The sequence below is a fragment of the Papio anubis genome, chromosome 17 (assembly GCF_008728515.1).
Source record: "Papio anubis isolate 15944 chromosome 17, Panubis1.0, whole genome shotgun sequence".
Classification (NCBI taxonomy): domain Eukaryota; kingdom Metazoa; phylum Chordata; class Mammalia; order Primates; family Cercopithecidae; genus Papio; species Papio anubis.
In genome coordinates this window covers 1,419,478-1,447,400 of record NC_044992.1, presented here as the reverse complement: position 1 = coordinate 1,447,400, position 27,923 = coordinate 1,419,478, and the positions used below count along the sequence as shown (strand labels likewise).

Sequence of the window (27,923 nt, the reverse complement as noted above, 5' to 3'; positions counted from 1 at the left end):
AGGCTCACACCCTGTAATCCCAGCACTTTGGGAGGCCTAGATGGGGAGGATCACCTGAGGTGAGGAGTTCAAGACCAGCCTGGTCTGGCCGGGCCGTGGCCTGCCCAATCCCAGCACTCTTTGGGGAGGCCGAGACGGGCGGATCACAAGGTCAGGAGATCGCCACTCATCCTGGTTTCAACACCTGCGGAAACCCCCGCCTCTACTAAAAAAATACAGCAAAAACTAGCCGGGCGCGGGTGGCGGGCCGTAGTCCCCCCAGCTACTCGGGAGGCTGAGGGCGAGGAGAACGGCTTAAACCCGAATGCAGAAAGCAGTGAGCCGAGATCCGCCACTGCACTCCCAGCCTGGGCGACAGGAGCCAGACTGGCTTCAAAAGACTTCAGCCTGAAACAACATGGTGAAACCCCTGTCTCTAGTTTCAAAAATACAAAAATTAGCTAGATACCTGTAATTAGCTATCGGGGAGGCTGGAGGTAGGTCGCTGGGAGAACCCAGGGGAGGTAGAGGCGTTGCAGGACAAAGATCGCGCTACTACACTCCAGCCTGGCACAGAGTGAGACTGGCCTCAAAAGAAAAAGGAAGAGCTGGACCTTTCTGATTCATTCATAAGCCTCTTCCCTCCTGCTGCTTCTGCTGTGTTTTTTTGAGACGAGTCTCTCTGCTGCCCGGCTGAGTGCAGTGCTTGGATCTCAGCTCACTGCAAGCCTGGCCTCCCGGTTCACTTGCATTCTTCCCTGCCTCAGCCTCCCAGTGCAGCTGAACTACAGGCAGCCACCACCGCCAGTTTTTTGCATTTTTTTAGTAGAGATGGGGTTTCACCGTTAGCCAGGATGGTCTCGACCTCCTGATCTTCGATCCGGCCTGGCTCCGGCTCTCCCTGTAAAGTGCTGCTGCTGTGTTTTTTTTCTGTTGAACAAGACCGCTTCCTTCCCAGAACATCCATGTGATGGGAAGTGCCGAGCAGATTAAGGCTGTTCTACTAAACAATGGACTCAGAGAGGCAACCCTTAGCCATCCACAGAAAAGGTACATGAGCAAAAGCAAGAGACAGGAAGATTGTCTTCAAAAAAACCTTGCTAAGAAGCGGAAGTACAGAAAGATACAAAGAATGACAGAGACAGACATACATAGATTGAGCGACAGATAGAAAGACAGAAGGATTATTCGCATAGAGGTGACAGAGGCAAAAAGGGATGGAGGGCAGAAGAGACAGGCCTTAGCAGAAATATGGAGAAAGGCTGTCATAGATCCTGAGAGACACCAAAGTCACAGAACTGATAAAATGGTTATAAACAAAAAGGACCAGAAAAATAGAAATAAAGGCCAACAAGAAGAGACCCCAAGGCTGAAAGGCACCCAGAGTCTAGACAGTGAACTAGAGTGAGTCAGCCCGGCACGGTGGCTCACGCCTGTAATCCCAACACTTTGGGAGGCCGAGGCAGGCGGATCACGAGGTCAGGAGATCCAGACCATCCTGACTACCACGGTGAAACCCTGTCTCTACTGAAAATGCAAAAAATTAGCCGGGCTTGCTGTCAGGTGCCAGCCCAGTCCCAGCTTACTCAGGAGGCTGGAGGGGGCGAGAAGAAAGGCCTGGAACCCGGAAGTGGAGCTTGCATGAGCCAGCCACCGCCTATCCTGGGCTTATTGGTGAGCCAGACTCGTCTCAGGAAAAAAAAAAAAAAGGGTCATGCAGTGGCTCATGCCGTGCCTGTAATCCCAGCACTTTGGGAGGCCGAGGCATGGATCACTTTAGGTCAGGAGATCGAGACCATCCTGGCTAACACGGTGAGACCTGTCTTTACAAAATATAAAAAATTAGCCGGGCGCTGTGGTGGGCTGTAGTCCTAGCCACTCGGAAGGCTGAGGCAGGGAGAATGGCGTGAACTCGAGAGGCGGAGCTTGCAGTGAGCTGAGATCCGGCCACTGCAGTCCAGCCTGGGCGACAGAGCCACCCAATCCCCAAAAAAAAAAAAATAAAGGAAGAGGAGGGGAGAGACAAGGGAGGACACCCCAGGCTCAGGAGCGTATGTGGAGGAACATTGGCAGATAGGAGAGAGACTAGAAGAGTAAAGAGGAGAGGGCACAAGAGAAGAGGGATGAGTCCGCCTGAGAAGCGGAAGAGCAGAAGGCGGAGGAGGCAGTCAGTGGGAAGATTCACCGACGAAAGAGACCGGGAGATACGGGGACTTGGAGGCAGGCTGAAAGACAAAGGACAAAGAGCTGCAATGCAAACCTAATGACACAGGCTGGATAGCAACTCGTCAGCAGAGAATGGTGGTAGGGAAGGTAAGGATTGGAAGCCAGAATCAGGGGTGTCATCTGAGATGCAAATATAGGCAAAGGAGCTGACAAAGAGAATCACAGAGAGAAAAAAATGGAGGAGGGCGCAGAATGATTTAAAATATCCAGGCCGGCCGGGCTGTGCCTGCTTTTTCCGTAATCCCGCACTTCTGGGAGGCCGACGCATGGATCACAAGCCAGGAGATCGAGACCATCCTGGCTAACTCGGGGTGAAACCCTCGCCTCTACTAAAATATACAAAAACTAGCCGGGCAAGGTGGCGGCTTGTAGTCCCAGATACCGAGGCTGGAGGCAGGAGAATGGCGGGAACCCGAGGCGGAGGCTGCAGTGAGCCGAGATCTGGCCACTGCCTCCTCCAGCCTGGGCGACAGAGCCGGTGACTCCGCCTCCAAAATAAATAAATAAATAAATAAATATCCAGGCCGGGCGCGGTGGCTCACGCCTGTCATCCCAGCACTTTGGGAGGCTGAGGCGGGCGGATCACCTGAGGTCAGGAGTTCGAGACCAGCCTGGCCAACATAGAAACCTCGTCTCTATTAAAAGTACAAAAATTAGCCGGGCATGGTGGCAGGTGCCTGTAATCCCAGCTACTCAGGAGGCTGAGGCAGGAGAATCGTTTGAACCTGGGAGGCCGAGGTTGTTAGGATTTAGATCAGGCCATTACACTCTGAAGAGGTGACAGAGTGAGACTCCATGTCAAAAATTGACATCCAAAGGCACAAAGAAGAGGCAGGAACCCAGAGATGAAGAGAGAAGAAAAAGAAATACAGGTGTGAAAGAAAAATGAGAGGGATTGTGAGAAGTCTCCATCATAGAGTCAGAAAATAGCTAGCATTTTAAAACAATCCAACTAAGACCGAGGAAAACACAGTCGGAAGGAGCTAAACACAAGCAGAAAATAAGAGCAGAGCATTTAAATGTAATTAGATAAAAACCCAAGAGGCGAAGGTATAGGTAGTGAGCTAGAGAAACAATGTAGAATTTTGTCAGAGTCTGTACTTTTAGAAGTCATATCTTTGCTGGCTGGACATGGTGGCTCCTGCCTGTAATCCCAGCACATTGGGAGGCCGAGGTAGGAGGAGTGATTGAGCTGAGGAGTTCAAGTCCAGTCTGGGCAATATATTGAGACCTCCTCTCTACAAAAAAAAAAAAGTCACTTTCTTTTTTCTTTCTTTTCCTTTTTAATTTTTTTTTCAGACAGAGTTTCATTCTTGTCGCCCAGGCTGGAATGCAGTGGCACATCCTGGCTCACTGCAAAGTCTGTATCGTGGACTCAAGCGATTCTCCTGCCTCAGCCTCCCTAGGAGCTGGGATTATAGGTACCCATCACCACACCTGGTCAGGTTTTGTATTTTAGTAGAGACAGGCTCTCACCATACTGGCCAGGGCTGGTCTCCAAACTCCTGACCTCAGGCGGATCCTCACCGCCTTGGGCCCCAAACCACTGGGGTTATAGGTGTAAGCCAACATGCCCGGTCAAAAAAATTTTTGCTAAAAAAAGCACATCTACAAAACTCACCTCCACATCTTAACTGAATGCCTGATGAACAAAAATGCTACCTGCCTTGAGTTTTTGCTGAATCTCACCTGCCGCCCAGGCTGGAGTGCAGTGCATGCTGATCTCAGCTCACAGCTCAGCCTTGTTCATACACTATTCTTCTGCTCTCAGCTCCTCCCGAAGGACTATAGGCGCTCTGATACCACACCTGGCTAATTTTTGTATTTTTAGTAGAGACGGGTTTCTATCTTGTTAGCCAGGATGGTCTTGATCTCCTGGACTTGTGGGATCTCACTTCTGCCTGCCTCCCAGTGCTGGATTACAGGCGTGGAGCCACCATGCCCGGCCTGCCTTGAGTTTTTAAAGAAAAATAAATGTGACAAACTCATGTGAGGAATCTATCTCTTTAAATACGCAAGGAGGGGCTGATATGAAATTGATTCTAAGTCATACACCTTTTCTTTGGCCACTGGTATCCATTTGTGATGTTTGAGCGAGTGTCCCTCTTGGTAATACTTGGTAGTATCTACAAAGGGCGCCCAAGAACTTGACCATTAGGGAAACATGGCTGTTTCTGCGGATTAACTAGTCAAGCCCATACAGGAAGAGTGAGATGAGCTCCCAGTTGGGGCAGGCAGGAAGAATTTAGGACCACACACAGATTCCTACCAGTGAAACGTGAGGAAGGCAGGACTGGATTTGTTATCACAATGGAGTAAGTAAGCAGAGAATTGGAGTGTGGGCTACATAAAAATGATGTCAATCAAAGAAGAATGGTCAATTAAGACCCTAAGAAAAGGAAGTTCCAAAATGCAGAGGTTGCCAGATGCTACATTTGGTAGGAGCCTGGCTAGCAGAATGGTGCTTTGTCAGACCTCACCGTGGCCCAGGAAAATGGTCCTCAAGACAGACTCCACGCCTACGGAGCGACTTGCTAATGATTTCTTTGTCCTCTAGGAGAAGGAAGGGGTTTTTCTGGATGGGATACATTGATATTTTATGGCCTTGAAACACTACCCTGATTATAAATTAATAAATTGCTATGCAAGTAATTGCATTAATTGCATCAATCTCTTATGAGCCTGGTTACTTGGAGTTACTTTTTGGCCCCAATGGTGTCCTGATTTACAATTCAATGCTAGATTGTGGCGGCTTTGCCTTGGGAAGGTTTCCATCCTGACGTGTCCTGATACCCTCTACAATCAAAAAGCAAATCCTGGCTGGGCTCAGTGGCTCATGCCTGTAATCCCAGCACTGTGGGAGGCTGAGGCTGGCGGATCACTTGAGGTCAGGAGTTCGAGACCAGCCTGGCCAACATGGCAAAACCCCATCTCTACTAAAAATACAAAAATTAGCTGGGCATGGTGGCAGGCGCCTGTAATGCCAGCTACTTGGGAGGCTGAGGCAGGAGAATCATTTGAACTCAGAAGGTGGAGGTTACAGTGAGCCGAGATCATGCCATTGCACTCTAGCCTGGGCAACAGAGCAAGACTCTGTCTCGAAAAAAAAAAAAGCAAATCCAGGGTCAGGCGAGGTGGTTCATTCCTCTAATTCCAGGGAGGCTGAGGCTTGGGCCCAGGAGGTCAAGACTGGCCTGGGTAACATAGCAAAACCTCATCTTTACAAAATTTCTTTTAAAATTAGCCAGGTGTGGTAGCACAAGCCTATAGTACCAGCTATTTTGGAGGCTGAAGTGATATGATCACTTGAACCTAGGTGGTCAAGGCTGCAGTGAGCCATAATCGGGCCACTGCATTCCAGCCTGGGTGACAGAACAAGACCCTTTCTCTAAAATAAAAATACATAAATAAATAAATAAGCAAACACAATGTATTCAGTAGAATGAACTTAGAGCAAGAGAGTGGCTTCAGACAGGTGTTTTTTGTTGTTGTGGTTTTTTTTGTTTGTTTTGTTTTGTTTTGTTTTTTTGAGACAGAGTCTCCGTCTGTTGCCCAGGCTGGAGTGTAGTGGCACGATCTTGGCTCACTGCAAGCGCCGCCTCCCAGGTTCACATCATTCTCCTGCCTCAGCCTCCCGAGTAGCTGGGACTACAGGTGCCCGCCACCACGCCTGGCTAATTTTTTGTATTTTTAGTAGAGATGGGTTTCACCGTGTTAGCCAGGATGGTCTTGATTTCCTGACCTTGTGATCTGCCCTCCTCCGCCTCCCAGAGTGCTGGGATTACAGGCGTGAGCCACCGCACCTGGCTGTTTTGGGTTTTTTTTTTTTTTTTTTTTTTTTTTGAGACAAGCTGTCACTCTTTCGCCCAGGGTAGAGTGCGGTGGGTCGATCTCAGCTCGCTGCAGCCTCCACCTCCCAAGTTCAAGAGATGCTCCTGCCTCAGCCTTCCGAGTAGCTGGGACTACAGGCATGTGCCACCACACCTGGCTAAGTTTTGTATTTTTAGTAGAGACAGGGTTTCACTGTGTTGGCCAGGCTGGTCTTGAACTGCTGACCTCAAGTGATCCGCCCACCTTGGCCTCCCAAAATGCTGGGATTACAGGCGTGAGCCAGTACATCCAGTCGGATTCAGAGAGTTTGGAATGATTTTCAGTGCCAAAGGTTGAAACCAAAAGAATCTTGTAGCCAAATTAATCCTGAATCAACAAGAAAATTAAACAGAAAACTTCATAACTGAACTGCCAAAACTTTATCACATAAAATCTGGATTTTGTTGGGCTGAAAATTAGAAGTCCTCATTTTGCAAGAAGCTACATAAGGGAAGTTACTCTTTTGAGAGGAGCTCTTGTGTTGAGATGAAATGTTTATTTAGGAGCATCCCTGGCTGAACATTTGTTGTGCCCCTTCCCCATGTCAGGCACCATTTATTTATTTATTTATTTATGAGACGGAGTCTCGCATCTTGTCCCTGAGGCTGAAGTGCAGTGGCATAATCTCAGCTCACTGCAACCTCTGCCTTACAGTTTCAAGCGATTCTCCTGCCTCAGTCTCCCAAGTAGCTGGGATTACAGGCACCCACCACCACGCCCAGCTAATTTTTTTTTTTTTTTTTTTTGAGAGGAATCTTGCTCTGTCACCCAGGCTGGAGTGCAGTGGCGCAATCTCAGCTCACTGCAAGCTCCGCCTCCCGGGTTCACACCATTCTCTGGCCTCACCCTCCCAAGTAGCTGGGACTACAGGTGTCTGCCACCACGCCCAGCTAATTTTTTGTATTTTTAGTAGAGATGGGGTTTCACTGTGTTAAACAGGATGGTCTCGATCTCCTGACCTCGTGATCCGCCCTCCTTGGCCTCCCAAAGTGCTGGAATTACAGCGTGAGCCACTGTGCCCAGCCATGCCCGGCTAATTTTTTGTGTTTTCAGTAGAGACGGGATTTCACCATATTGACCAGGCTGGTCTCGAACTCCTGACCTCATGATCCACCTTACTTGGCCTCACAAAGTGCTGGGATTACAGGTGTGAGCCACCACACCTGGCCATCAGGCACCTTGTATACATTATCCCATTTAGCCTCACACAACAAGACATTCATCTTATCTTTTGTTTGTATTTATATTTTTTGAGACAGGGTCTCACCCTGTCACCCAGGCTGGAGTACAGTGGTGCAATCATAGCTCACTGCAGCCTCCAACTCCTGGCTCTTGGGCTCAGGCGATCCTCCTGCCTTAGCCTCCTGAGTAGGTGGGATTACAGACATGCATCACTACACCCAGATAAATTTTTTTTTAAAATAGAGACAGGAGGGCCGGGCGCGGTGGCTCAAGCCTGTAATCCCAGCACTTTGGGAGGCCGAGATGGGCGGATCACGAGGTCAGGAGATCGAGACCATCCTGGTGAACACAGTGAAACCCCGTCTCTACTAAGAAATACAAAAAATAGCCGGGCGAGATGGCGGGCGCCTGTAGTCCTAGCTACTCGGGAGGCTGAGGCCGGAGAATAGCGTGAACCCGGGAGGCGGAGCTTGCAGTGAGCTGAGATCCGGCCACTGCACTCCAGCCTGGGCTACAGAGCGAGACTCCGCCTCAAAAAAAAAAAAAAAAATAGAGACAGGAGGCCGGGCGCGGTGGCTCATGCCTGTAATCCCAGCACTTTGGGAGGCCAAGGCGAGCGGATTGCAAGGTCAGGAGATTGAGACCATCCTGGCTAACACAGTGAAACCCCGTCTCTACTAAAAATACAAAAAATTAGATGGGTGTGGTGGCAGACACCTGTAATCCCAGCTACTCAGGAGGCTGAGGCAGGAGAATGGCGTGAACCCACTGCAGCCAACCTCATCTGAATTTTTAGATTCAATATATTTCAATGAAATACTACGGCAGCAGCCCTAGACGGTTCCCCTGTTTCCCTCCCCCATCTCCTCCATCTCCCCAGCACCCCACTCCTGTTTGCTGTTAAGGTGGAAATATTTGGATTCCACACAGTTGGGGTTGGGGAAGGAAGGGCAGGAGTTTGAAGAAAACAATGTTTGGATAAGCTGCTAAGGGGAGCGAGTGAATAGGTAGCAGGACTGGCCTGCGTCAGTGCAGCAGGAATTTGTGGTACTCCAGGGCTGCAGGCTTCTCTATCCTCTTCTAGCAGTGCCCTGACCTGGGATCTGGGGCAGAGAGAGCTTCCGTGCCAGCCTCTCAGGCCCCAGGATTAGCAATGCCAACCAGTGAAGGTTTGGGAGATGAGGGAGTCCTCTTAAGGGCACAGATTGGCAGGCCAGAGTGAGGGGCAAGGCTTCAGCCAAAGAAAGTATTTACTACCAACCGGGCGCAGTGGCTCACGCCTGTAATCCCAGCACTTTGAGAGGCTGAGCTGGGCAGATCATGAGGTCAGGGGATGGAGACCATCCTGGCTAACACGGTAAAACCCCATCTCTACTAAAAATACAAAAAATTAGCTGGGCATGGTGGCACGTGCCTGTAATCCCCGCTACTCAGGAGGCTGAGGCAGGAGAATCACTTGAACCTGGGAGGTGGAGGTTGCAGAGAGCTGAGATCGTGCCACTGCACTCCAGTCTGGGCAACAGAGTCAGATTCCATCTCAAAAAACAAAAGCAGAATATGTTCCACAGTACCAAGCTAAGTGATGTTCATGTCTACAGAGGAAAGCTGAAATGAACCTCTGCCTCCACAATTACTGCATTCCTGAAGAGTGCAGAAATCAATACTTGACAAATAGAAGTCTGCCTTCAAACGGAAACAGCCTGACTTATAAATATCACTCCAGAGGCAATGTATCTGACTTGATGGATGTTTAGTCGTCAGCCGACTCCTACCTTTCTACCTTGAAATTTCTCCATTCTGTGGCCTATCTATAAAGAAAGAGGCAAAATAGTGTATAGGAAAGCGCCCTGAACCAAACCAAAGACCTCGATTCTGATTCTGGCTGTGCTACAGACTAGCTGAGTATGTATGCCTGGATAAGTCACTTAGCCAGCCCTTGCCCAAACTCCCCATTGCATTAAAAATAGTTTTTAGGCCGGGCATGGTGGCTCACGCCTGTAATCCCGGCACTTTGGGAGGGCCGAGGCAGAAGGATTTCGTGAGGTCAGGAGTTTGAGACCAGCCTGGCCAACATAGTGAAACGCTGTCTCTACTAAAAATACAAAAATTAGCTGGCAGTAGTGGCACCTGCCTATAATCCAGCTACTCTGGAGGCTGAGGCAGGGGAATCGCTTGAGCCTGGGAGGTGGAGGTTGTGGTGAACTGAGATTGCGCCATTGCATTCCAGTCTGGGCAACAGAGTGAGACCCTGTCTGAAAAAAAACCAAAAGGAATTGTTTTAAAATTTTTACCGTTCTGAAAGCACATTGACATCCTTTGCATTTTTTTTTTTGTAATTATTTCACTTTGATTTGTAAATTCTCAACTAGATTGAGGGGCTGTATGGGTTACAATTCCTCTGCATCCTCCCCAATAAACTTGGTAGGAATTTCAGACTTTTTTTGTTTGTTTGTTTTTTCCGAGACGGAGTCTCGCTCTGTAACCCAGGCTGGAGTTCAGTGGCGCGATCTCGGCTCACTGCAACCTCCGCCTCCCGGGTTCAAGCGATTCTCCTGTCTCAGCCTCCCGAGTAGCTGGAACTACAGGTGCATGCCACCACGCCCAGCTAATTTTTGTATTTTTAGTAGAGACGCGGTTTCACCATGTTGGCCAGGCTGGCCTTGGACTCCTGGCCTTAAGCGATCCGCCGCCTCGACCTCCCAAAGGGCTGCGATTCCAGGCGTGAGCTACCGCCCCCCGCCATGGGCTTGATTCTTTCTGCTCCCCTGTGAACCCTACTGGTTGTCTTTTTTCCTGCTTTATCCCTCGTCCTCGGTAGACAGTGGGCACTCAATAAAGGATGGTTAAATGAATGAATGCATGAACAAATGACCGTCCTGGAGCTAGTACTGCATTGCACGTATACATTGATGACAACAGACATCGTACAATGCGCAATCTTGGCAAATTTATTAAAAGCTTCCAGACTTCGGTCTCTCGCAGGGCGACGCCGGGAGCCTATCACACGCTGAGGTCTGTCGGGGGCCCCAGGAACAGCCTCGGAAACGTGGGAGGCGGGGCTTCCCCGACCACACCCCCTTGTATTCAAAGCCTTTCCGCTTGTGGGCCCGCCTCCTCGGCGCAGTGTGCCACTCTAATTGGCCACCTTACCAATCCATTTGAGTACCTCGGCGCCGATTGGATCAACTGCTGAAGTCGGGTTGCGCACTTTCCGGCGCTGGGAACGCGGAGCGGACGCATACTGGCCGCCATTGCGCTGCGGCGAAAGCGGCCTCCTGTGTGAGGGGTTGTGGGGTGCGTGGCAGGCGTTTAAGGCCGGGCTGCGGGAGGCGTGGTCGGGTCGGGCTGAGTGGCCGAAGGGGTTAGGCCGCGCGGGGTTGGATGCACTCAGTGTGGCGGGATTGCAGGCCGGGGTCACCGGACGCCTTTCTGCTGCGCTTCTTGTGGGCCCGGGCCTGTGGTTAGTGAATTTTTCTGTCCCGCCGCTGTCCAGATTCTCCGGGTATGGCCGGAGTATTTCCTTACCGAGGGCCGGGTAACCCGGTGCCCGGCCCTCTAGCCCCGCTACCGGACTACATGTCGGAGGAGAAGCTGCAGGAGAAAGGTGAGTCGAGTGTGGAGCGGCGCGCGGGCCGGAGGCGGGGCGGGTGTTCGCGCGCGCAGGTGGCTGGGGACCCTCCCCGTTTGGGCAGCTCCCGAGGTAACAAATCCCTTGTTAGCCCCATTTAACTTTTTATCAAGTCATTTTAAGCGCGTGTTATCTGCAAGCGCTGATCCAGTAGTGATGGAGACAAAATTCCTGTCCTTAACGGGGTTTAAATTACAGCGGGAGAGATAGACAGTAACAAAACCTTGAGTATCTGTAATAAAAACGTCAGGCCGGGCGCAGTGGCTCACACCTGTGATCCCAGCACTTTGGGAGACCCAGGCGGGCGGATCACCTGAGGTCAGGAGTTCGAGACCAGCCCTGGCCAACCATCTCTTTTTTTTTTTTTTTTTTTTTTTTTTTTTGAGACGGAGTCTTGCTCTGTCCCCTGGCTGGAGTGCAGTGGCGCGGTCTCGGCTCCCTGCAAGCTCCGCCTCCCGGGTTCCTGCCATTCTCCTGCTCCAGCTGACCTCCCAAGTAGCTGGGACTACAGGCACCTGCCACCGCGCCCGGCTAATTTTTTGTATTTTTAGTAGAGACGGGGTTTCCTGCATGGTCTCGATCTCTGACTGCCAATGATCCGCGCCTTGGCCTCCCAAAGTGGTGGGATTACGGGCGTGAGCCACCGCGCCCGGCCTGTGAAACCCCATCTCTACTAAAAATACAAAAATTAGTCGTGTGTGGTGGCGCGTGTCTATAATCCCACTACTGGGGAGGCTGAGGCAGGAGAATGTCTTGAACCCGGGAGGCAGAGGTTGTAGTGAGCCGAGATCACTCCATTGCCCTCCAACCTGGGTAACAGAGCGAAACAACGTCTCAAAAAAAAAAAAAAAAAAAAAAAAAAAAAAAAACTCAGATAGTAATAAATGTGATGAAGGAAAAAATATAGTAAAGTGGTAAGGGAATTGGCAAGGAGTGCTTCTTGCTGCTGGATGCCTGCTCCTCTGTCACACTCACTGACAGGAGCTTACCCTAGGGCAAGAGGTGAAGAGGATTAGGCTGAGGGTGTGCAGGCCTTTAAACTGAGGTGCCTTTGTAGCCCGAAAATGGCAGCAATTGCAGGCGAAGCGCTATGCAGAAAAGCGGAAGTTTGGGTTTGTGGATGCCCAGAAGGAAGACATGCCCCCGGAACATGTCAGGAAGATCATTCGAGACCATGGAGACATGACCAACAGAAAGTTCCGCCATGACAAAAGGGTTTACTTGGGGTAAGGAACATCCTGAAATAATTTCATTTGGAATTTGGCCCTTTTTTCCCTGTCCCACAGTCTTGGATAGATGCTCTGTCATTTTGGAACAGGACGCTGCTTTGACAGCTCATCTTGGTGGATGTAAGAGAAAGGAGAAAACCAGTAGGAGTCTCTGATAATTTCTACATCTTCCACTTATGCAGTCTGTTTCTCTTCTGTTCCTGATCTGGGACTGGGACTTTAATTTGTCCTGTTGATGCTATTATAAGATGTCCCTGTCGTTGAGCTGGCTGAAGCCCAGAGTGGGATACTATGCATAGTGGCAGCCTGTCACTCCTCAGGGACCTGAATTCTGTGTTTAGGGTGTTTAATTTCAGAGGTATCCCTACTGCTGTTTTTCTGTGGCTGTAAACTGGGTGGGTACAGGTACAGATGTCTTAGCAGATTCCTGTTCTATTTGGACACAAAAATGTTTGCCGTGTAATGAACTGGAAGTTTTGTTTATTTCAAAAAGTAGTTTGAGAACTGTGCTGGCTGCTAGGGATATAGTAGCGAGCAGAGGGTAACAATCTCCGCCTTTCTGCAGTGTGCAGTCTAGTGGCATGACAGACATCAGACAACTGGTGATAGTGAAGTATGGTGAATACTTTATTATGATTTATGAGAAGATACTGAGGGAATAGGATGTGAGACAGCCGCAAAGCTGTCTCCAGAGGGACAGCTGTTGATTTAGAGGAGCTGATACCAGCATTGTGGGACTATGACATTTAAGAAGAGTGCTGCAAGATGAAGTTGGAGAGGGAGAGGCAGGGTTTCTGGTTAGGAAGGGCCTATGGGCTAAGTCTAGGAGTTTGGACTGTAAGGTAGGATTTACTGTGGAACATGAACGTGTGGCTTCTCTGCATGGGACAGGTAGCAGAACACCTCGTCATTTCTAATAGCCTTCTCTTTTTCTAATGTGCCAGTGCCCTAAAGTACATGCCCCACGCAGTCCTCAAACTCCTGGAGAACATGCCTATGCCTTGGGAGCAGATTCGGGATGTGCCTGTGCTGTACCACATCACTGGAGCCATTTCCTTCGTCAATGAGATTCCCTGGGTTATTGAACCTGTCTACATCTCCCAGTGGGGGTGAGAAAGGCTGAAATATGGTAGGCAGTGGTGGTGGTGGTTGGGGGCAGTGGGTAGAAATGGTTGTGTGATGTTCTTGCCTTCTAGGTCAATGTGGATTATGATGCGCCGAGAAAAAAGAGATAGGAGGCATTTCAAGAGGATGCGTTTTCCCCCTTTTGATGATGAGGAGCCACCCTTGGACTATGCTGACAACATCCTAGATGTTGAGCCACTGGAGGCCATTCAGCTAGAGCTGGACCCTGAGGAGGACGCCCCTGTGTTGGACTGGTTCTATGACCACCAGCCATTGAGGGACAGCAGGAAGTGAGTGATAGATGGAGATGCTACTCCTGGGAGGGTTCCAGAAACCCAGAGGGAGTCCTGGGAGATCAGTAGGTGGTATGGTTTGTCTAGCTGCTTACTTGAGGTGGGCCTTTCATTTTCTACCCTAGGTATGTAAATGGCTCCACTTACCAGCGCTGGCAGTTCACACTACCTATGATGTCGACTCTCTACCGCCTGGCTAATCAGCTCCTGACAGACTTGGTGGATGACAACTACTTCTACCTGTTTGATTTGAAGGCCTTCTTTACATCCAAGGCACTCAATATGGCCATTCCTGGAGGCCCCAAATTTGAACCTCTTGTTCGAGACATCAACCTGCAGTGAGTTGGAGAGATTAGGAATTTTAGACGTTTTGAGCTGGATAAAATGTAATCTTGATCCTTGACTTCCTGATATAACTTCCAAATTAGTCTACGCCAGGTGCAGTGGCTCACTCTATAATCCCAGCACATTGGGAAGCTGAGGCAGGAGGATTGCTTGAGCCCAAAAGTTTGAGCCCAGCCTGGGCGACATGGCAGAACCCTATCTTTACCAAAATTTTGCTGGGCGTTGTGGCACTCGCAGCTTCCTGTAGTCTCAGTTACTTGGGAGGCTGAGCTGTGGGAGGATTGTCTGAGCCGAGGAGGTCACAGCTGCAGTGAACCATGATCATGCCATTGCATTCCAGCTTGGGTGATAGAGACCCTGTCTCAAAAAAAAAAAGTCTGCTTATTCTTGGTATTGTGCCCTAGGGATGAAGACTGGAATGAATTCAATGACATTAACAAGATTATCATCCGGCAGCCTATCCGCACTGAATACAAGATTGCTTTTCCTTACCTGTACAACAATCTTCCACACCATGTCCACCTCACCTGGTAAGAGACCTGGAACACAACAGTTGGAAAGGAGAAGGCTGGTGTTTAGGTTGGGCCAGGGCAGGAATACTTCGGCTGACTCTTCCTTTCGTTTTAGGTACCACACTCCCAACGTTGTATTCATCAAAACTGAGGATCCTGATTTGCCAGCTTTCTACTTTGACCCTTTGATCAACCCAATCTCCCACAGGCACTCGGTCAAGGTGAGGAAGGGAAGGGACACTTTCCCTCAGCAGTTCTAGGAGAAATGCCTGAGGTTGGCTGAAACGTTACTGAACGCTCAAGTGGAGGGAGACGTGTTTTCCGTCTTGCTAAGTATCCCCTTGAGCTATAAGCGAATTTGAGAATTTAGCATTTGCCTTAAAACACGTCGTTGGTTAATCCTGGTTTCTGTGATTATCTTTCTGGACTTTATGGTTCTCCTGTTGGGTGCTCTAGATAATCTGTCCTGGTCTGTTTCTATTATCTTTGTTTGTTTCAGTCTTTATATTGAGATGTAGTTAACATACCATACAAGTTACCCATTTAAAGTGTGTAATTTGGTGGTTTTTAGCTTATTAGAGTTGTCCCAACTGTCATGACATGCAATTTGAGAATATTTTCATTACTTGAGAAAGAAACCCTTAGCAGTTACTATCCATTTCTCCCCAACTTTCTTACGCAGCCACTAATCTACTTTCTGTCTGTAGATTCGCCTATTCTACACGTTTCATATGATAGAATGAAACAGAATCATACACTATGTAGTCTTCAGTGACTGGCTTCCTAAGCTCACCATAATGTTTTCCATGTTTATTTGTGTTCCGTTGTGTCCAAGCCCAGTGTTGGGAGCTTGGGTGGGAGGTGATTGCAGTGTTGGCTGCTGTGGTATTGGGGCTCTGATGGGAGGCTTTCTGTTGGTGAGCCAGTTGAGGTGTGAGAAGTGACACCTGCTTTCCTGGTGGCCCTGTCTTGTTCTTTGCTCCCTTGGTTTCCTTTGCGCTGGCACTTCAGGGCTGCTTCTGTCAGAGACAGCCCAGTTTCCATGGCAGATACAGGCTTTGTGCTTGGCCCCAGATAATTTCCCTCTTAAGTCTGTGCCTAGTTCAGCAGGAACTAAACCCTTAGAGGGATTCCTTTTTCAGAGCCAGGAACCATTGCCGGATGATGATGAGGAATTTGAGCTCCCGGAGTTTGTGGAGCCCTTCCTGAAGGACACACCCCTCTACACAGACAATACAGCCAATGGCATTGCCCTGCTCTGGGCCCCACGGCCCTTCAACCTACGCTCTGGTCGCACCCGTCGGGCCCTGGACATACCGCTTGTCAAGAACTGGTAAGGTTTCTCCCTGGGGCAGGGGGAACAATAGTGGATATATAGGAGAAAAGACTCCAACTAGGTGGGCGTGTAGCCTTTCTTAAAAATTCTTGTTTTCATAAAAGTGGCAGACAACCCAAGGCTTGCATTCTTTAGCAGAGTGGCTGGAAGAAGCGATGGCTGAACTCTGGTGGGCTTATTTTCCCAGGTATCGGGAGCACTGTCCTGCCGGGCAGCCTGTGAAAGTGAGGGTCTCCTACCAGAAGCTGCTTAAGTACTACGTGCTGAATGCCCTGAAGCACCGGCCTCCGAAGGCTCAGAAGAAGAGGTGAGGCGCCCCGGGGCCCTGTGCAGACTTTGGTTCCAGAGATATCAGTAGGCTGACTCTCACTCTCCGTGTTCCCACCTCAGGTATCTGTTCCGCTCCTTCAAAGCCACCAAATTCTTTCAGTCCACAAAGCTGGACTGGGTGGAGGTTGGGCTCCAGGTTTGCCGCCAGGGCTATAACATGCTCAACCTCCTCATTCACCGCAAAAACCTCAACTACCTGCACCTGGACTACAACTTCAACCTCAAGCCCGTGAAAACGCTCACCACCAAGGTGCTGCACTGGTCCCGAGGGCCTCCGGGGTGTCAGGGCGGACAGCTGGTTTTCCTCTGGCTGCTGACAAAGGCATACATCCAGTTGGGTCCGTTGCTCATTCGTGTTCTTTCTGTTTTTGTTTTTTTTTTTTGCATCTTCTCCAGGAAAGAAAGAAATCGCGTTTTGGGAATGCTTTCCACCTGTGTCGGGAAGTTCTGCGTTTGACTAAGCTGGTGGTGGATAGTCACGTGCAGTATCGGCTGGGCAATGTGGATGCCTTCCAGGTGAGGTTAGGTATTCCCAACCCCTGCCTGGGGGAGGAGGCTGGAGGAAGCCTGTGCCGACCGTGGAGCTGGTTTAAGCTCCAGGTCTGACAGGGCAATTGTCTTGCAGCTGGCGGATGGATTGCAGTATATATTTGCCCATGTTGGGCAGTTGACGGGCATGTATCGATACAAATACAAGCTGATGAGACAGATTCGCATGTGCAAGGACCTGAAGCATCTCATCTATTATCGTTTCAACACGGTGAGACCCTGATTCTACTGACTGACTTTCTTTGAGACAGAGTCTTACTCTTGTCGCTCAGGCTGGAGTGCAATGGCACGATCTCAGCTCACTGCAGCCTCTGCCTCGTGGGTTCAAGCAATTCTCCTGCCTCAGCCTCCCGAGCAGCTGGGATTACAGGTGCCCGCCACCTAATCTAGCTTTTTTTTTTTTTTTTTTTTGAGACGGAGTCTCGCTCTGTCTCCCAGGCTGGAGTGCAGTGGCCGGATCTCAGCTCACTGCAAGCTCCACCTCCCGGGTTTACGCCATTCTCCTGCCTCAGCCTCCCGAGTAGCTGGGACTACAGGCGCCCGCCACCTCTCCCGGCTAAGTTTTCGTATTTTTTAGTAGAGACGGGGTTTCACCGTGTCAGCCAGGATGGTCTCGATCTCCTGACCTCGTGATCCGCCCGTCTCGGCCTCCCAAAGTGCTGGGATTACAGGCTTGAGCCACCGCGCCCGGCCCTTTTTTTTTTTTTTTAATTTTTAATCTATTTTTTTTTTTTGAGACTGTCTTGCTCTGTTGCCCCGGGAGAATGCAATGGCACGATCTCGGCTCACCACAATCTCCGCCTCCCGGTTCAAGCGATTCTCCTGCTTCAGCCTCCCGAGTAGCTGGGACTACGGGCGTGCACCACCATGCTTGGCTAATTTTTGAATTTTTAGTAGAGGTGGGGTTTCACTATGTTAGCCAGGCTGGTCTTGAACTCTTGACCTCAGGTGATCCACCCTCCTTGGTCTCCCAAAGTGCTGGGATTACCAGCATGAGCCACTGTACCCAGCCTCACTGGACTTACTTTCTCACATCTTTTTTCATTTATACATGTAGACAGGGCTCTTTCCAGGGACCTATTTGGAGACCAGCTATGAGTGTATCCTTACTGCCCGTTTAAATTCACATGGGCAATCTTAGTTCCTGGTTTTTGCCTTAAGGTTTCTCATTTACCCTTTTGTTTTAGATGTTGTTTAGATGTTGAGGACCCAGAGTTGTTTTTTTCTTTTTACTCCTCTACTGCCATCCATATATTTATCTCTATGTATATTATACATATATGCCCCACCTCTGCTCAGGTTTCTGTTGCTGTTTAAATGCATTGCTAACTTGTGTTCTTAACTTCTGCTTGGGATTATAGGGCCCTGTAGGGAAGGGTCCTGGCTGTGGCTTCTGGGCTGCCGGTTGGCGAGTCTGGCTGTTTTTCATGCGTGGCATTACCCCTTTGTTGGAGCGATGGCTGGGCAACCTCCTGGCCCGGCAGTTTGAAGGTGAGTGGTTTTCTCTGTGTCCAACTTCTCCTGTTACTGCTTCAAAGCTACCTCTCATTGTTTGAGTCTGTTCCCTGCTCTTGTATGAGCACCCCTTCCTACTGGATTGCCTTTAGGTTCAGTTCTCAAAATGAGTCTGACCTAGTTTTCTATTTCTTGGGCTTCCTTCTGGGGCCTCGAGAGGCAATCATGCACTTGCAGGAGTGGACATTCTTCAGAAGCGTAGTTGTGAATGTTTAAGGTAGCTCATCTTTTTGCATATGCTGGGCACATGGACGCTTTGTTAATACCTAATTTTATTGTGACCATAATGGGTGAGGGGCATGAAGGTAGAGACCCTTACTGAAAATAAGGAATCATGCTTGTAATCCCCTTGGGATACTCTACTTCTAGGTCGACACTCAAAGGGGGTGGCAAAGACAGTAACAAAACAGCGAGTGGAGTCACATTTCGACCTTGAGCTGCGGGCAGCTGTGATGCATGATATTCTGGACATGATGCCTGAGGGGATCAAACAGAACAAGGCCCGGACAATCCTGCAGCACCTCAGTGAAGCCTGGCGCTGCTGGAAAGCCAACATTCCCTGGAAGGTGGGTGTCTCTCCATTTCCTTGGAGGGGTAAACATCGTCTTTAGGTTAGGATCACCACTTTGGGACTCATGAGGGGCCTATCTGGCTCCCATCTCTTTTCTTTTCTCTTTTAGAGAGGTGCTTGCTGTGTTGCTTAGGCTGGCCTCAAGCTCCTGAGCTCGAGCAGTCCTCCTCAGCCTCCTGAGTAGCCGGGACTACAGGTGTGCACCACAGCACCTGCTTTATCCCGGCTTGATTGTGCTCTTTGGACTTTTAGGTCCCTGGACTGCCAACGCCCATAGAGAATATGATCCTTCGATATGTGAAGGCCAAGGCTGACTGGTGGACCAACACTGCCCACTACAACCGAGAACGGATCCGCCGAGGGGCCACTGTGGACAAGACTGTGTGTAAAAAGAACCTGGGCCGCCTCACCCGGCTGTATCTGAAGGCAGAACAGGAGCGGCAGCACAACTACCTAAAGGTTGGGCAGAGTAGGCTGGGCTGGCTGTCAGTGGTCGGGGAGTGGGCATGAGGGAGGACTGCAGAGTTGTGACTGAACCTTGTTCTGGGGGGATCGGGCTATAGCGGGAGGCTAATTTCATGTCCACCTTGCAGGACGGGCCTTACATCACGGCGGAGGAAGCAGTGGCAGTATATACCACCACAGTGCATTGGTTGGAAAGCCGCAGGTTCTCACCCATCCCATTCCCCCCACTCTCCTATAAGCATGACACCAAGTTGCTCATCTTGGCTTTGGAGCGGCTCAAGGAAGCTTATAGGTGAGTATTAGGGTAGATAGATTCCTGCTGGGAAGGTGACAGCAGGGAATAGCATCACCCTCAGAGTCCAAAGAAAGAAGGTGTAGCCCCAGTCTCTTCTGGTTTTACTTCCTCCTGGTTTTCCCATTCACCATTCCCATTGCCTTATCAGTGTGAAGTCTCGGTTGAACCAGTCTCAGAGGGAGGAGCTAGGTCTGATCGAGCAGGCCTACGATAACCCCCACGAGGCGCTGTCCCGCATCAAGCGTCACCTCCTCACACAGAGAGCCTTCAAAGAGGTGAGTGAGAGCCTCCCAAGTTTTCTTTTTGGTTCTGCCTTTCATTCTCGGTAGACCCAAAGGTAGGTTGCCTCAGGTGATTGGTGTGAACCAGCCTCCTTGTACCACAGGTGGGCATTGAGTTCATGGATCTCTATAGCCACCTGGTTCCAGTATACGACGTAGAGCCACTGGAGAAGATAACTGATGCCTACCTGGACCAATATCTGTGGTATGAAGCCGACAAGCGCCGCCTGTTCCCACCCTGGATTAAGCCTGCTGACACAGAACCACCTCCACTGCTTGTTTACAAGTGGTGCCAAGGTAGAACTTTCCTGAGATTGCCCTGTGAGGAATGGGGGATGAATTTAGTTCTATGTCAAAATTCTCATCTGGGCAGCATGATTGGTTTACTCTCGTGATGCATGGTAGTAAAAGGAAGTAGTTAAACTGAGGAAAGCCCATAGTCAAAGCAATCCGGATGACTACGTGGAATGGTAGTGGGATTGGTTGTGGAAGGTGATGATAGTTACTGTGGGGCTAGTCCTGAAAGAGGATTTCTAACCTGCTGGAGACCTGCCTTGCTACTCCTCAGGCATCAATAACCTGCAGGACGTGTGGGAGACAAGTGAAGGCGAGTGCAATGTCATGCTGGAGTCCCGCTTTGAGAAGATGTATGAGAAGATCGACTTGACCCTGCTCAATAGGCTGCTGCGCCTCATCGTGGACCACAACATAGCTGACTACATGACAGCCAAGAACAATGTCGTCATCAACTATAAGGTATGTCTCAGCCACAGTAGCACGAAGTTGTGTGTGGAATGGTTGTCTGGCCCACCGACTCAAAATTTGCTGCGGGGGAGGCCGAGTGCAATGGCTCACGCCTGTAATCCCAGCACTTTGGGAGGCTGAGGCGGTTGGATCACAAGGTCAGAAGTTGGAGACCAGTCTGGCCAACATGGTGAAACCCTGTTTCTACTTAAAAAAATACAAAAATTAGTTGGGTGTGGTGGGCGCCTGTAATCCCAGCTACTCGGGAGGCTGAGGCGGGAGAATCACTTGAACCCGGGAGGCGGAGGCTGCAGTGAGCTGAGATTGCACCGCTGCACTCCAGCCTGAGGGATGAGCATGACTCCACCTTGGAGGGGAGCCGGGGGAATAGAATTTGCCGAGGGGAGAACAAAAGAGGTTGACCCTGGAGAATCCTGGGACATGGCTCAGGTTGTTAAGAATTGTCGTTCTTTCTTTCTAGGACATGAACCATACGAATTCATACGGGATTATCAGAGGCCTGCAGTTTGCCTCGTTCATCGTGCAGTATTATGGCCTGGTGATGGACTTGCTTGTATTGGGATTGCACCGGGCCAGTGAGATGGCTGGGCCCCCTCAGATGCCAAATGACTTTCTCAGTTTTCAGGACATAGCCACTGAGGCTGCCCACCCCATCCGTCTCTTCTGCAGATACATTGATCGCATCCATATTTTTTTCAGGTGAGGGCTTGCCTGGATTCCTAGCCTTGCAGGGTACTGAGGCATATGCTTTGCCTCTGAAATCAGCTATTGTAGCTGAGTTGACTTAACTGCTGTTGGGGCTTTAAAATGGAATGAAGCCCGGGGAGGGTGGGGGTAGGATGGGGTGGGGTCTCCGTCTGTGGAGCTGGAGGACCCGTGGGGTCCCAGATCTCAAGTGTATTGGGGCCTCAGCAGTGTACTTGGTCTGGTGTAGGTTCACAGCAGATGAAGCTCGGGACCTGATTCAACGTTACCTGACAGAGCACCCTGACCCCAACAATGAAAACATCGTTGGCTATAATAACAAGAAGTGCTGGCCCCGAGATGCCCGCATGCGCCTCATGAAACATGATGTTAACTTGTGAGTCTAGGTTGGGGCTGTGTGAACTGGAAGGACATAGGCTAAGGGCCCAGAGAGGGCATACCTGAGGCTGTGTCCTGGGTGGGAGACGTGTGGCTGTGGCAGGATATCATCAGTTGGCCTTTGAAGGGAAGTTCCTTCCAAGAAACTGATGTGACCATATGGTTCTCTGTGGTCAGAGGCCGGGCAGTATTCTGGGACATCAAGAACCGCTTGCCACGGTCAGTGACTACAGTTCAGTGGGAGAACAGCTTCGTGTCTGTGTACAGTAAGGACAACCCCAACCTGCTATTCAACATGTGTGGCTTCGAGTGCCGCATCCTGCCTAAGTGTCGCACCAGCTATGAGGAGTTCACCCACAAGGACGGGGTCTGGAACCTGCAGAATGAGGTACAGCCTGGGAAGGGCTGGGAGTGACATGAGCGCGCCTGCACTTGCTGGGTGAGTGGGAGCCAGGAACACGGGCATCCCTTGTCCTTGTCAGTCACCGGAGCCTTGTTGGGTGGAAAGGCTTAGTGGTGAACACAGTTGGCTCTTGCTTCTATGGGAGTTCCTCAGACAAAGTAACCTTGACTTTGTGGTTTAGGTTACTAAGGAGCGCACAGCTCAGTGTTTCCTGCGTGTGGATGATGAGTCAATGCAGCGCTTCCACAACCGTGTGCGTCAAATTCTCATGGCCTCTGGCTCCACCACCTTCACCAAGGTACAAGGCCGTCATCCCCAGCTTCCCTCTTGTCCTCTGCTGTCCTCTGCTCATCTCACATCCCTTTCACTTCCCCTGATGGCTTCTCCTTCCTTCTCCACTTTGCTTAGTGTGCCAGTTTCCATGCTCTGTGCAGTAGCGGCTTACAGTGTCAGGTCACTTTATAGTTATTTTCTGAGAATTCCTTGTAGGAATTCTGCAGTCTCCTTCTTACGGAGTTGTGATGATTCTAAATTAAGGCAACAGTAAAAGTTGGATTTATTATTTTGAACAGAAAAGCATTATTTTTGCACTTTCTTAGGGGCTTGTCTAAATTACATTAACCAGTGGCATAGAGAAGCTGTGAAAAAGCAGCTCTCGTAGGCATCTCAGAGTTTGTTTCTCCTTCACTTACCTTTAGAGGCCCAGCTGAAGGCAACTGGAATTGAGAAAGAAAAATCTGAGGAATTTCGAACTATGTATATTGAAGTTTTCACAAGATTTAAAAAGTTACCTTGGCCAGGCACAGTGGCTCACGCCTGTAATCCCAGCACTTTGGGAGGCCGAGGCTGGTGGATCACCTGAGGTCAAGAGTTTGAGACCAGCCTGGCTGACGTGAAAATACAAAAATTAGCTCTGCTAAAAATACAAAAATTAAGGCCGGGCGCGGTGGCTCAAGCCTGTAATCCCAGCACTTTGGGAGGCCGAGATGGGCGGATCACGAGGTCAGGAGATGGAGACCATCCTGGCTAACACGGTGAAACCCCGTCTCTACTAAGAAATACAAAAAATAGCCGGGCGAGGTGGCAGCGCCTGTAGTCCCAGCTACCAGGGAGGCTGAGGCGAGGAGAATGGCGTGAACCAGGCCCGGGCTTACAGTGAGCTGAGATCCAGCCACTGCACTCCAGCCCTGAAGGCGGCGACAGCCTTGAGACTCCGTCTCAAAAAAAAAAAAATACAAAAATTAGCCTGACCTGGTGGCAGGTACACCTGTCATCAACTTCATAGGAGGTTCAGAGGCAGTCAGCAGATCCAGGAGGCCCGGAGGTTGCTGTGGCCCGGAGATCTTACCATTGCACTCCAGCCACCTGGGCAGCAGAGCAAAGACTCTATCTCAAAAAAAGTTACCTCCTCTGGTTTCCATTAGAGTAGCTGTTAACTATAACATTTTTTCTTGCATTGAACGTTCACATCTCAAGTATGTGTAGCATTTGCATGCACAAGAATGTTTCTGTTTTTAGTAAGTCTTCTGTTAAGGGATCACGTTCTATTATGTTTTAGAGCTATTTAAATTCTGATTGATTTCACTTTATCAAAATTCTTAGGACCAGAAATGTTTGGATTTCAGGTTTTTAAATATTTTCATTATTATTATTACAGACAGGGTCTCACTCTGTCACACTTAATTTCAAGTGCGGTAGCTATCATAGCTCACTTTCATTTAGCTCAAGTGATTGTCACACCTCAGCTTCCGGTATCTGGGACCACAGGTGCATACTCCACCATGCCTGGCTAATTTAAAAATTTTTTTTTTTTTTGAGGCCAGTCTTTTTTTGAGGCCGAGGTCTGGCTCTGTCGCCTGGGCTGGTGCAGTGGCCAGATCTCGGCTCCTGCAAGCTCCACCTCCGGGTTTCACGCCATTCTCCTGCCTCAGCCTCCCGAGTAGCTGGGACTACAGGCGCCCGCCACCTCACCCGGCTAGTTTTGTATTTTAGTAGAGACGGGGTTTCACCCTGTTAGCCAGGATGGTCTCGATCTCCTGACCTCGTGATCCGCCCATCTCCGCCTCCCAAAGTGCTGGGATTACAGGCTTGAGCCACCGCGCCCGGCGCTTGAGACGGAGTCTTGCTCTGTCACCTAGGCTGGAGTGCAGTGGTGCGATCTTGGCTCACTGCAAGCTCCGCCTCCCAGGTTCACGCCATTCTCCTGCCTCAGCCTCCCGAGTAGCTGGGACTACAGGCGCGTTACACCACGCCCAGCTAATTTTTTGTATTTTTTTTAGTAGAGATGGGGTTTCACCTTGTTAGCCAGGATGGTCTCTGTCTGCTGACCTTGTGATCCGCCCGCCTCAGCCTCCCAAAGTACTAGGATTACAGGCGTGAGCCACCGCGCCCGGCCTGATTTTTAAAGTTTTTGTAGAGCTGGGATCTCACTCTCTTGTCCAGGCTGGTCTCAAACTCCTTGGGTTCAAGCAGTCCTCCTGCCTTAGCCTCTCATAGTGCTGGCTTATAGGTGTGAGCCGCCGTGCCCAGCCTCGAAATATTTTCATTATACTTACAGGTTCAGCATCCCTAATCCAAAATCTGAAATGCACCAATGAGCATTTTCCTTGAGCATCATGTTGGTGCTCAGAATGTTGGGACTCAAAAAGTTTCAGCTTTTTGAGCATTTGGGTTTTAGATTAACCTGTGTCTGGGAATCTGCGAGAGCACCAGAGTTAATGATTGCTCTAGCCCAGCTTGGAAGTGGAGGAGGAAAGGATTCCTGAAAGAAGTAGCACGTGATGAGGCAGGTGAGGGAGGGCGTTCCTTTAGCCAGAAGTGTGGCGATGTAACTAGCTTGGTGTACATGGGACTATGGAAAGTTCAAGGTTTGTTGGAGTAAACTGTGGAATTGGGAATGTTAAGAGATGAGGCTGGATAAATAGTGGAGAGCCATATCATAGAGGGCATTGCACACCTTAGGAAGAATTATGTAAGGGTCTTAAACACAGAGTGACTTTGTCAGATTTGTTTTCCTTTTTTTTTTTTAACTTCCCACATTACAGATGTAGACTTTGTCCGATTTCTGTGTTAGATGATTCACTCTTGCAGCTGTGAGAAAGATGGACCTGAAAGGATAGGATGAGTGACCAGGTTTGGGGACCACTGAAGAAGTCCAGATAAAAATGATGAGAGCGGCCGGGCGCCATGGTCGTGCCTGTAATCCCGGCACTTTGGGAGGCCGAGTTGGGCGGATCACCTGAGGTCAGGAGATTGAGACCATCCTGGCTAACACGGTGAAACCCCGTCTCTACTAAAAAATACGAAAAATTAGCTGGGCGTGGTGGCGGGCACCTATAGTCCCAGCTCCTCAGGAGGCTGAGGCAGGAGAATGGTGTGAACCCGGGAGGCGGAGCTTACAGTGAGCCGAGATCACGCCACTGCACTCCAGCCTAGGTGACACAGCAAGACTCCGTCTCAAAAAAATAAAAAAGATGAGAGCAGGCCGGTTGCAGGGGCTCACGCCTGTAATCCCAGCACTTTGGGAGGCCCAGGCGGTTGGATCACCTGAGGTCAGGAGTTTGAGACCAGCCTGACCAACATGGGGAAACCCCGTCTCTACTTAAAATATGAAAATTAGGCAGGCCGGGCGCGGTGGCTCAAGCCTGTAATCCCAGCACTTTGGGAGGCCGAGACGGGCGGATCACGAGGTCAGGAGATCGAGACCATCCTGGCTAACATGGTGAAACCCCGTCTCTATTAAGAAATACAAAAAACTAGCCGGGCGAGGTGGCGGGCGCCTTTAGTCCCAGCTACTCGGGAGGCTGAGGCCGGAGAATGGCGTGAACCCGGGAGGCAGAGCTTGCAGTGAGCTGAGATCCGGCCACTGCACTCCAGCCTGGGCGACAGAGCGAGACTCCGTCTCAAAAAAAAAAAAAAAGAAAATTAGCCGGGCGTTGTGGCGCGTGCCTGTAATCCCAGCTACACAGGAGGCTGAGGCAGGAGAGTTGCTTGAACCCAGGAGACAGAGGTTGCAGTGAGCTGAGATCCTACCACTGCACTCCAGCCTGACAATGGGGTGAGACTCTGTCTCCAGAAAAATATATAAATCAGTAAAAATGATGAGAGCAGTGAAAGTAGAGGTAGGAAGAGGGGAACAGGTTTGATAAGAAGTTAGCAGGTAAAATCAGCAGAACTTTGTAGTCATGGGATGCTGAAAGAAAAGTCAAAAATGATGTGCAGATGTTGGCATGGGTGACTAGGTGGATGTTAGTGCCACCAACTGGAAGACTACATGAACAAGAGCAGGTTTAGGATGGAAGATAGAAAAATCTAGTTGAGGATATATAAAGTTGGAAGTTCTGAGAACATTCAGATGGAGGTGTCCAGCAGGCGTTTGTTTATACCATATTTCTTCAGTTCCAAGATACGTATTTAAGTACATGTATACACGTATGTGTAGATTCCCCCTGCTCCCTTAGTGGTGCCTCTTTAATTGATGATCTGTGAGATTTGATTTAAAAAGTATGAGTTTGACATTCCAGAGAGAAATGAAACTAGAAAGGGAAGAGCAGTCAGGGATAACTTAGGGGTTCCGAGGTGAGTAGCAATCTGAAGAAGCATGGAGAATAGGTCTGGATCAAAGATGTAGATTTAGGAGTCTATCAGCAAAAGGTTGAAAGCTCAAGAATGAGTGACATCACCCAGGGACAGTGTAGAGTGAGAAGAGGAGAGGGACAGATTTGGAACTGTGGGGAATACCGAGATTAAGTGTGGCCAGAACCTGTGGGAGAGCGCTGGGTCTTGGAACCAAGGCCTTCAGGAACATGTGTCCAGAAGTGGGGTGGATGCTTAGCAGTGTCAGTTGCCTAAGAGCATTGGGTTAGATAAGGACTGAAAAGTAGCCATTGGATTTGGCAGTTAGGACGTCATTGGTGACCTTAGCAGGAGCTGTTACAGAAATAGTAGGGATGGAAGCCAGATGGCAGTGGGTGAGGCTTCATGGAAAGTGAGTGAGTGGAGACAGCAAGGACAGTCTGTTTGCCAGTTGAAGAGAAGGAAGGACATCAGATGCCCCCTAGCGGGAGCTGTAAGTCAATGCAGGTGTTTGAATGGCAGTGACCTGAGTATGTTTTTTGTTTTTTGTTTTTTTGTTTTTTTTTTTTTGAGACGGAGTCTCACTGTGTCTCCCAGGCTGGAGTGCAGTGGCGCGATCTCGGCTCACTGCAAGCTCCGCCCCCCGGGTTCACGCCATTCTCCCGCCTCAGCCTCCCAAGTAGCTGGGACTACAGGCGCCCGCTACCGCGCCCGGCTAGTTTTTTGTATTTTTAGTAGAGACGGGGTTTCACCATGTTAGCCAGGATAGTCTCGATCTCCTGACCTTGTGATCCACCCGCCTCGGCCTCCCAAAGTGCTGGGATTACAGGCTTGAGCCACCGCGCCCGGCCAGACCTGAGTATGTTTTAATTAAGGAGCCCAGTAGCAGTTCAGTGTACAATAGAAAAGTGTGGTAACTGGCCGGACGCAGTGGCTCCCACCTGTAATCCCAGCACTTTGGAAGGCCGAGGTGGGCGGATCACCAAGTAAGGAGTTCAAGACCAGCCTGGCCAATATGGTGAAACCCCATCTCTACTAAAAATAAAAAAATTAGCTGGGCGTGGTGGCGGGTGCCTGTAATCTCAGCTACGTGGGAGGCTGAGGCAGGAGAATCGCTTGAACCTGAGAGGTGGAGGTTACAGTGAGCCAAGATCATACCACTGCACTCCAGCCTCGGCAACAGAGCAAGACTCCGTCTCGAGGAAAAAAAAAAGAAAAGTAGGTAATTGATGCGCAGAGGTGCAGAGGGTCTCACTAGGGATAGAATGAAGAGCAAGCAGAAGACAAATCCTCTGAACCTAACAGGAAAGAGGTCTGGATATAGATGAGGTTAGTGGGAAGCTGTAACAGGATTTTGAGTTTTTCA

The 27,923-nt window shown here is 49.9% G+C and overlaps 1 protein-coding gene across 1 annotated transcript in view; it reads left to right on the top strand.

Moving 5' to 3' along the window:
- Positions 1–10,427: 10,427 nt before the first annotated feature.
- The window catches only part of PRPF8 (pre-mRNA processing factor 8), a 36,083-nt gene continuing 18,587 nt past the window's right edge, over positions 10,428–27,923 (top strand). Inside the window, exons 1-24 of the mRNA XM_031657244.1 lie at positions 10,428–10,551; positions 10,751–10,861; positions 11,943–12,111; positions 13,059–13,223; positions 13,311–13,529; positions 13,658–13,870; positions 14,282–14,407; positions 14,505–14,610; positions 15,532–15,722; positions 15,913–16,032; positions 16,116–16,305; positions 16,452–16,571; positions 16,681–16,815; positions 17,966–18,095; positions 18,489–18,685; positions 18,943–19,149; positions 19,284–19,447; positions 19,599–19,725; positions 19,836–20,028; positions 20,300–20,487; positions 20,957–21,195; positions 21,431–21,577; positions 21,757–21,967; positions 22,164–22,280. Coding sequence (XP_031513104.1) covers positions 10,762–10,861; positions 11,943–12,111; positions 13,059–13,223; positions 13,311–13,529; positions 13,658–13,870; positions 14,282–14,407; positions 14,505–14,610; positions 15,532–15,722; positions 15,913–16,032; positions 16,116–16,305; positions 16,452–16,571; positions 16,681–16,815; positions 17,966–18,095; positions 18,489–18,685; positions 18,943–19,149; positions 19,284–19,447; positions 19,599–19,725; positions 19,836–20,028; positions 20,300–20,487; positions 20,957–21,195; positions 21,431–21,577; positions 21,757–21,967; positions 22,164–22,280 — 3,774 coding nt within the window. The 5' untranslated portion in view covers positions 10,428–10,551; positions 10,751–10,761. The remainder of the gene's footprint in view (positions 10,552–10,750; positions 10,862–11,942; positions 12,112–13,058; positions 13,224–13,310; positions 13,530–13,657; positions 13,871–14,281; positions 14,408–14,504; positions 14,611–15,531; positions 15,723–15,912; positions 16,033–16,115; positions 16,306–16,451; positions 16,572–16,680; positions 16,816–17,965; positions 18,096–18,488; positions 18,686–18,942; positions 19,150–19,283; positions 19,448–19,598; positions 19,726–19,835; positions 20,029–20,299; positions 20,488–20,956; positions 21,196–21,430; positions 21,578–21,756; positions 21,968–22,163; positions 22,281–27,923) is intronic.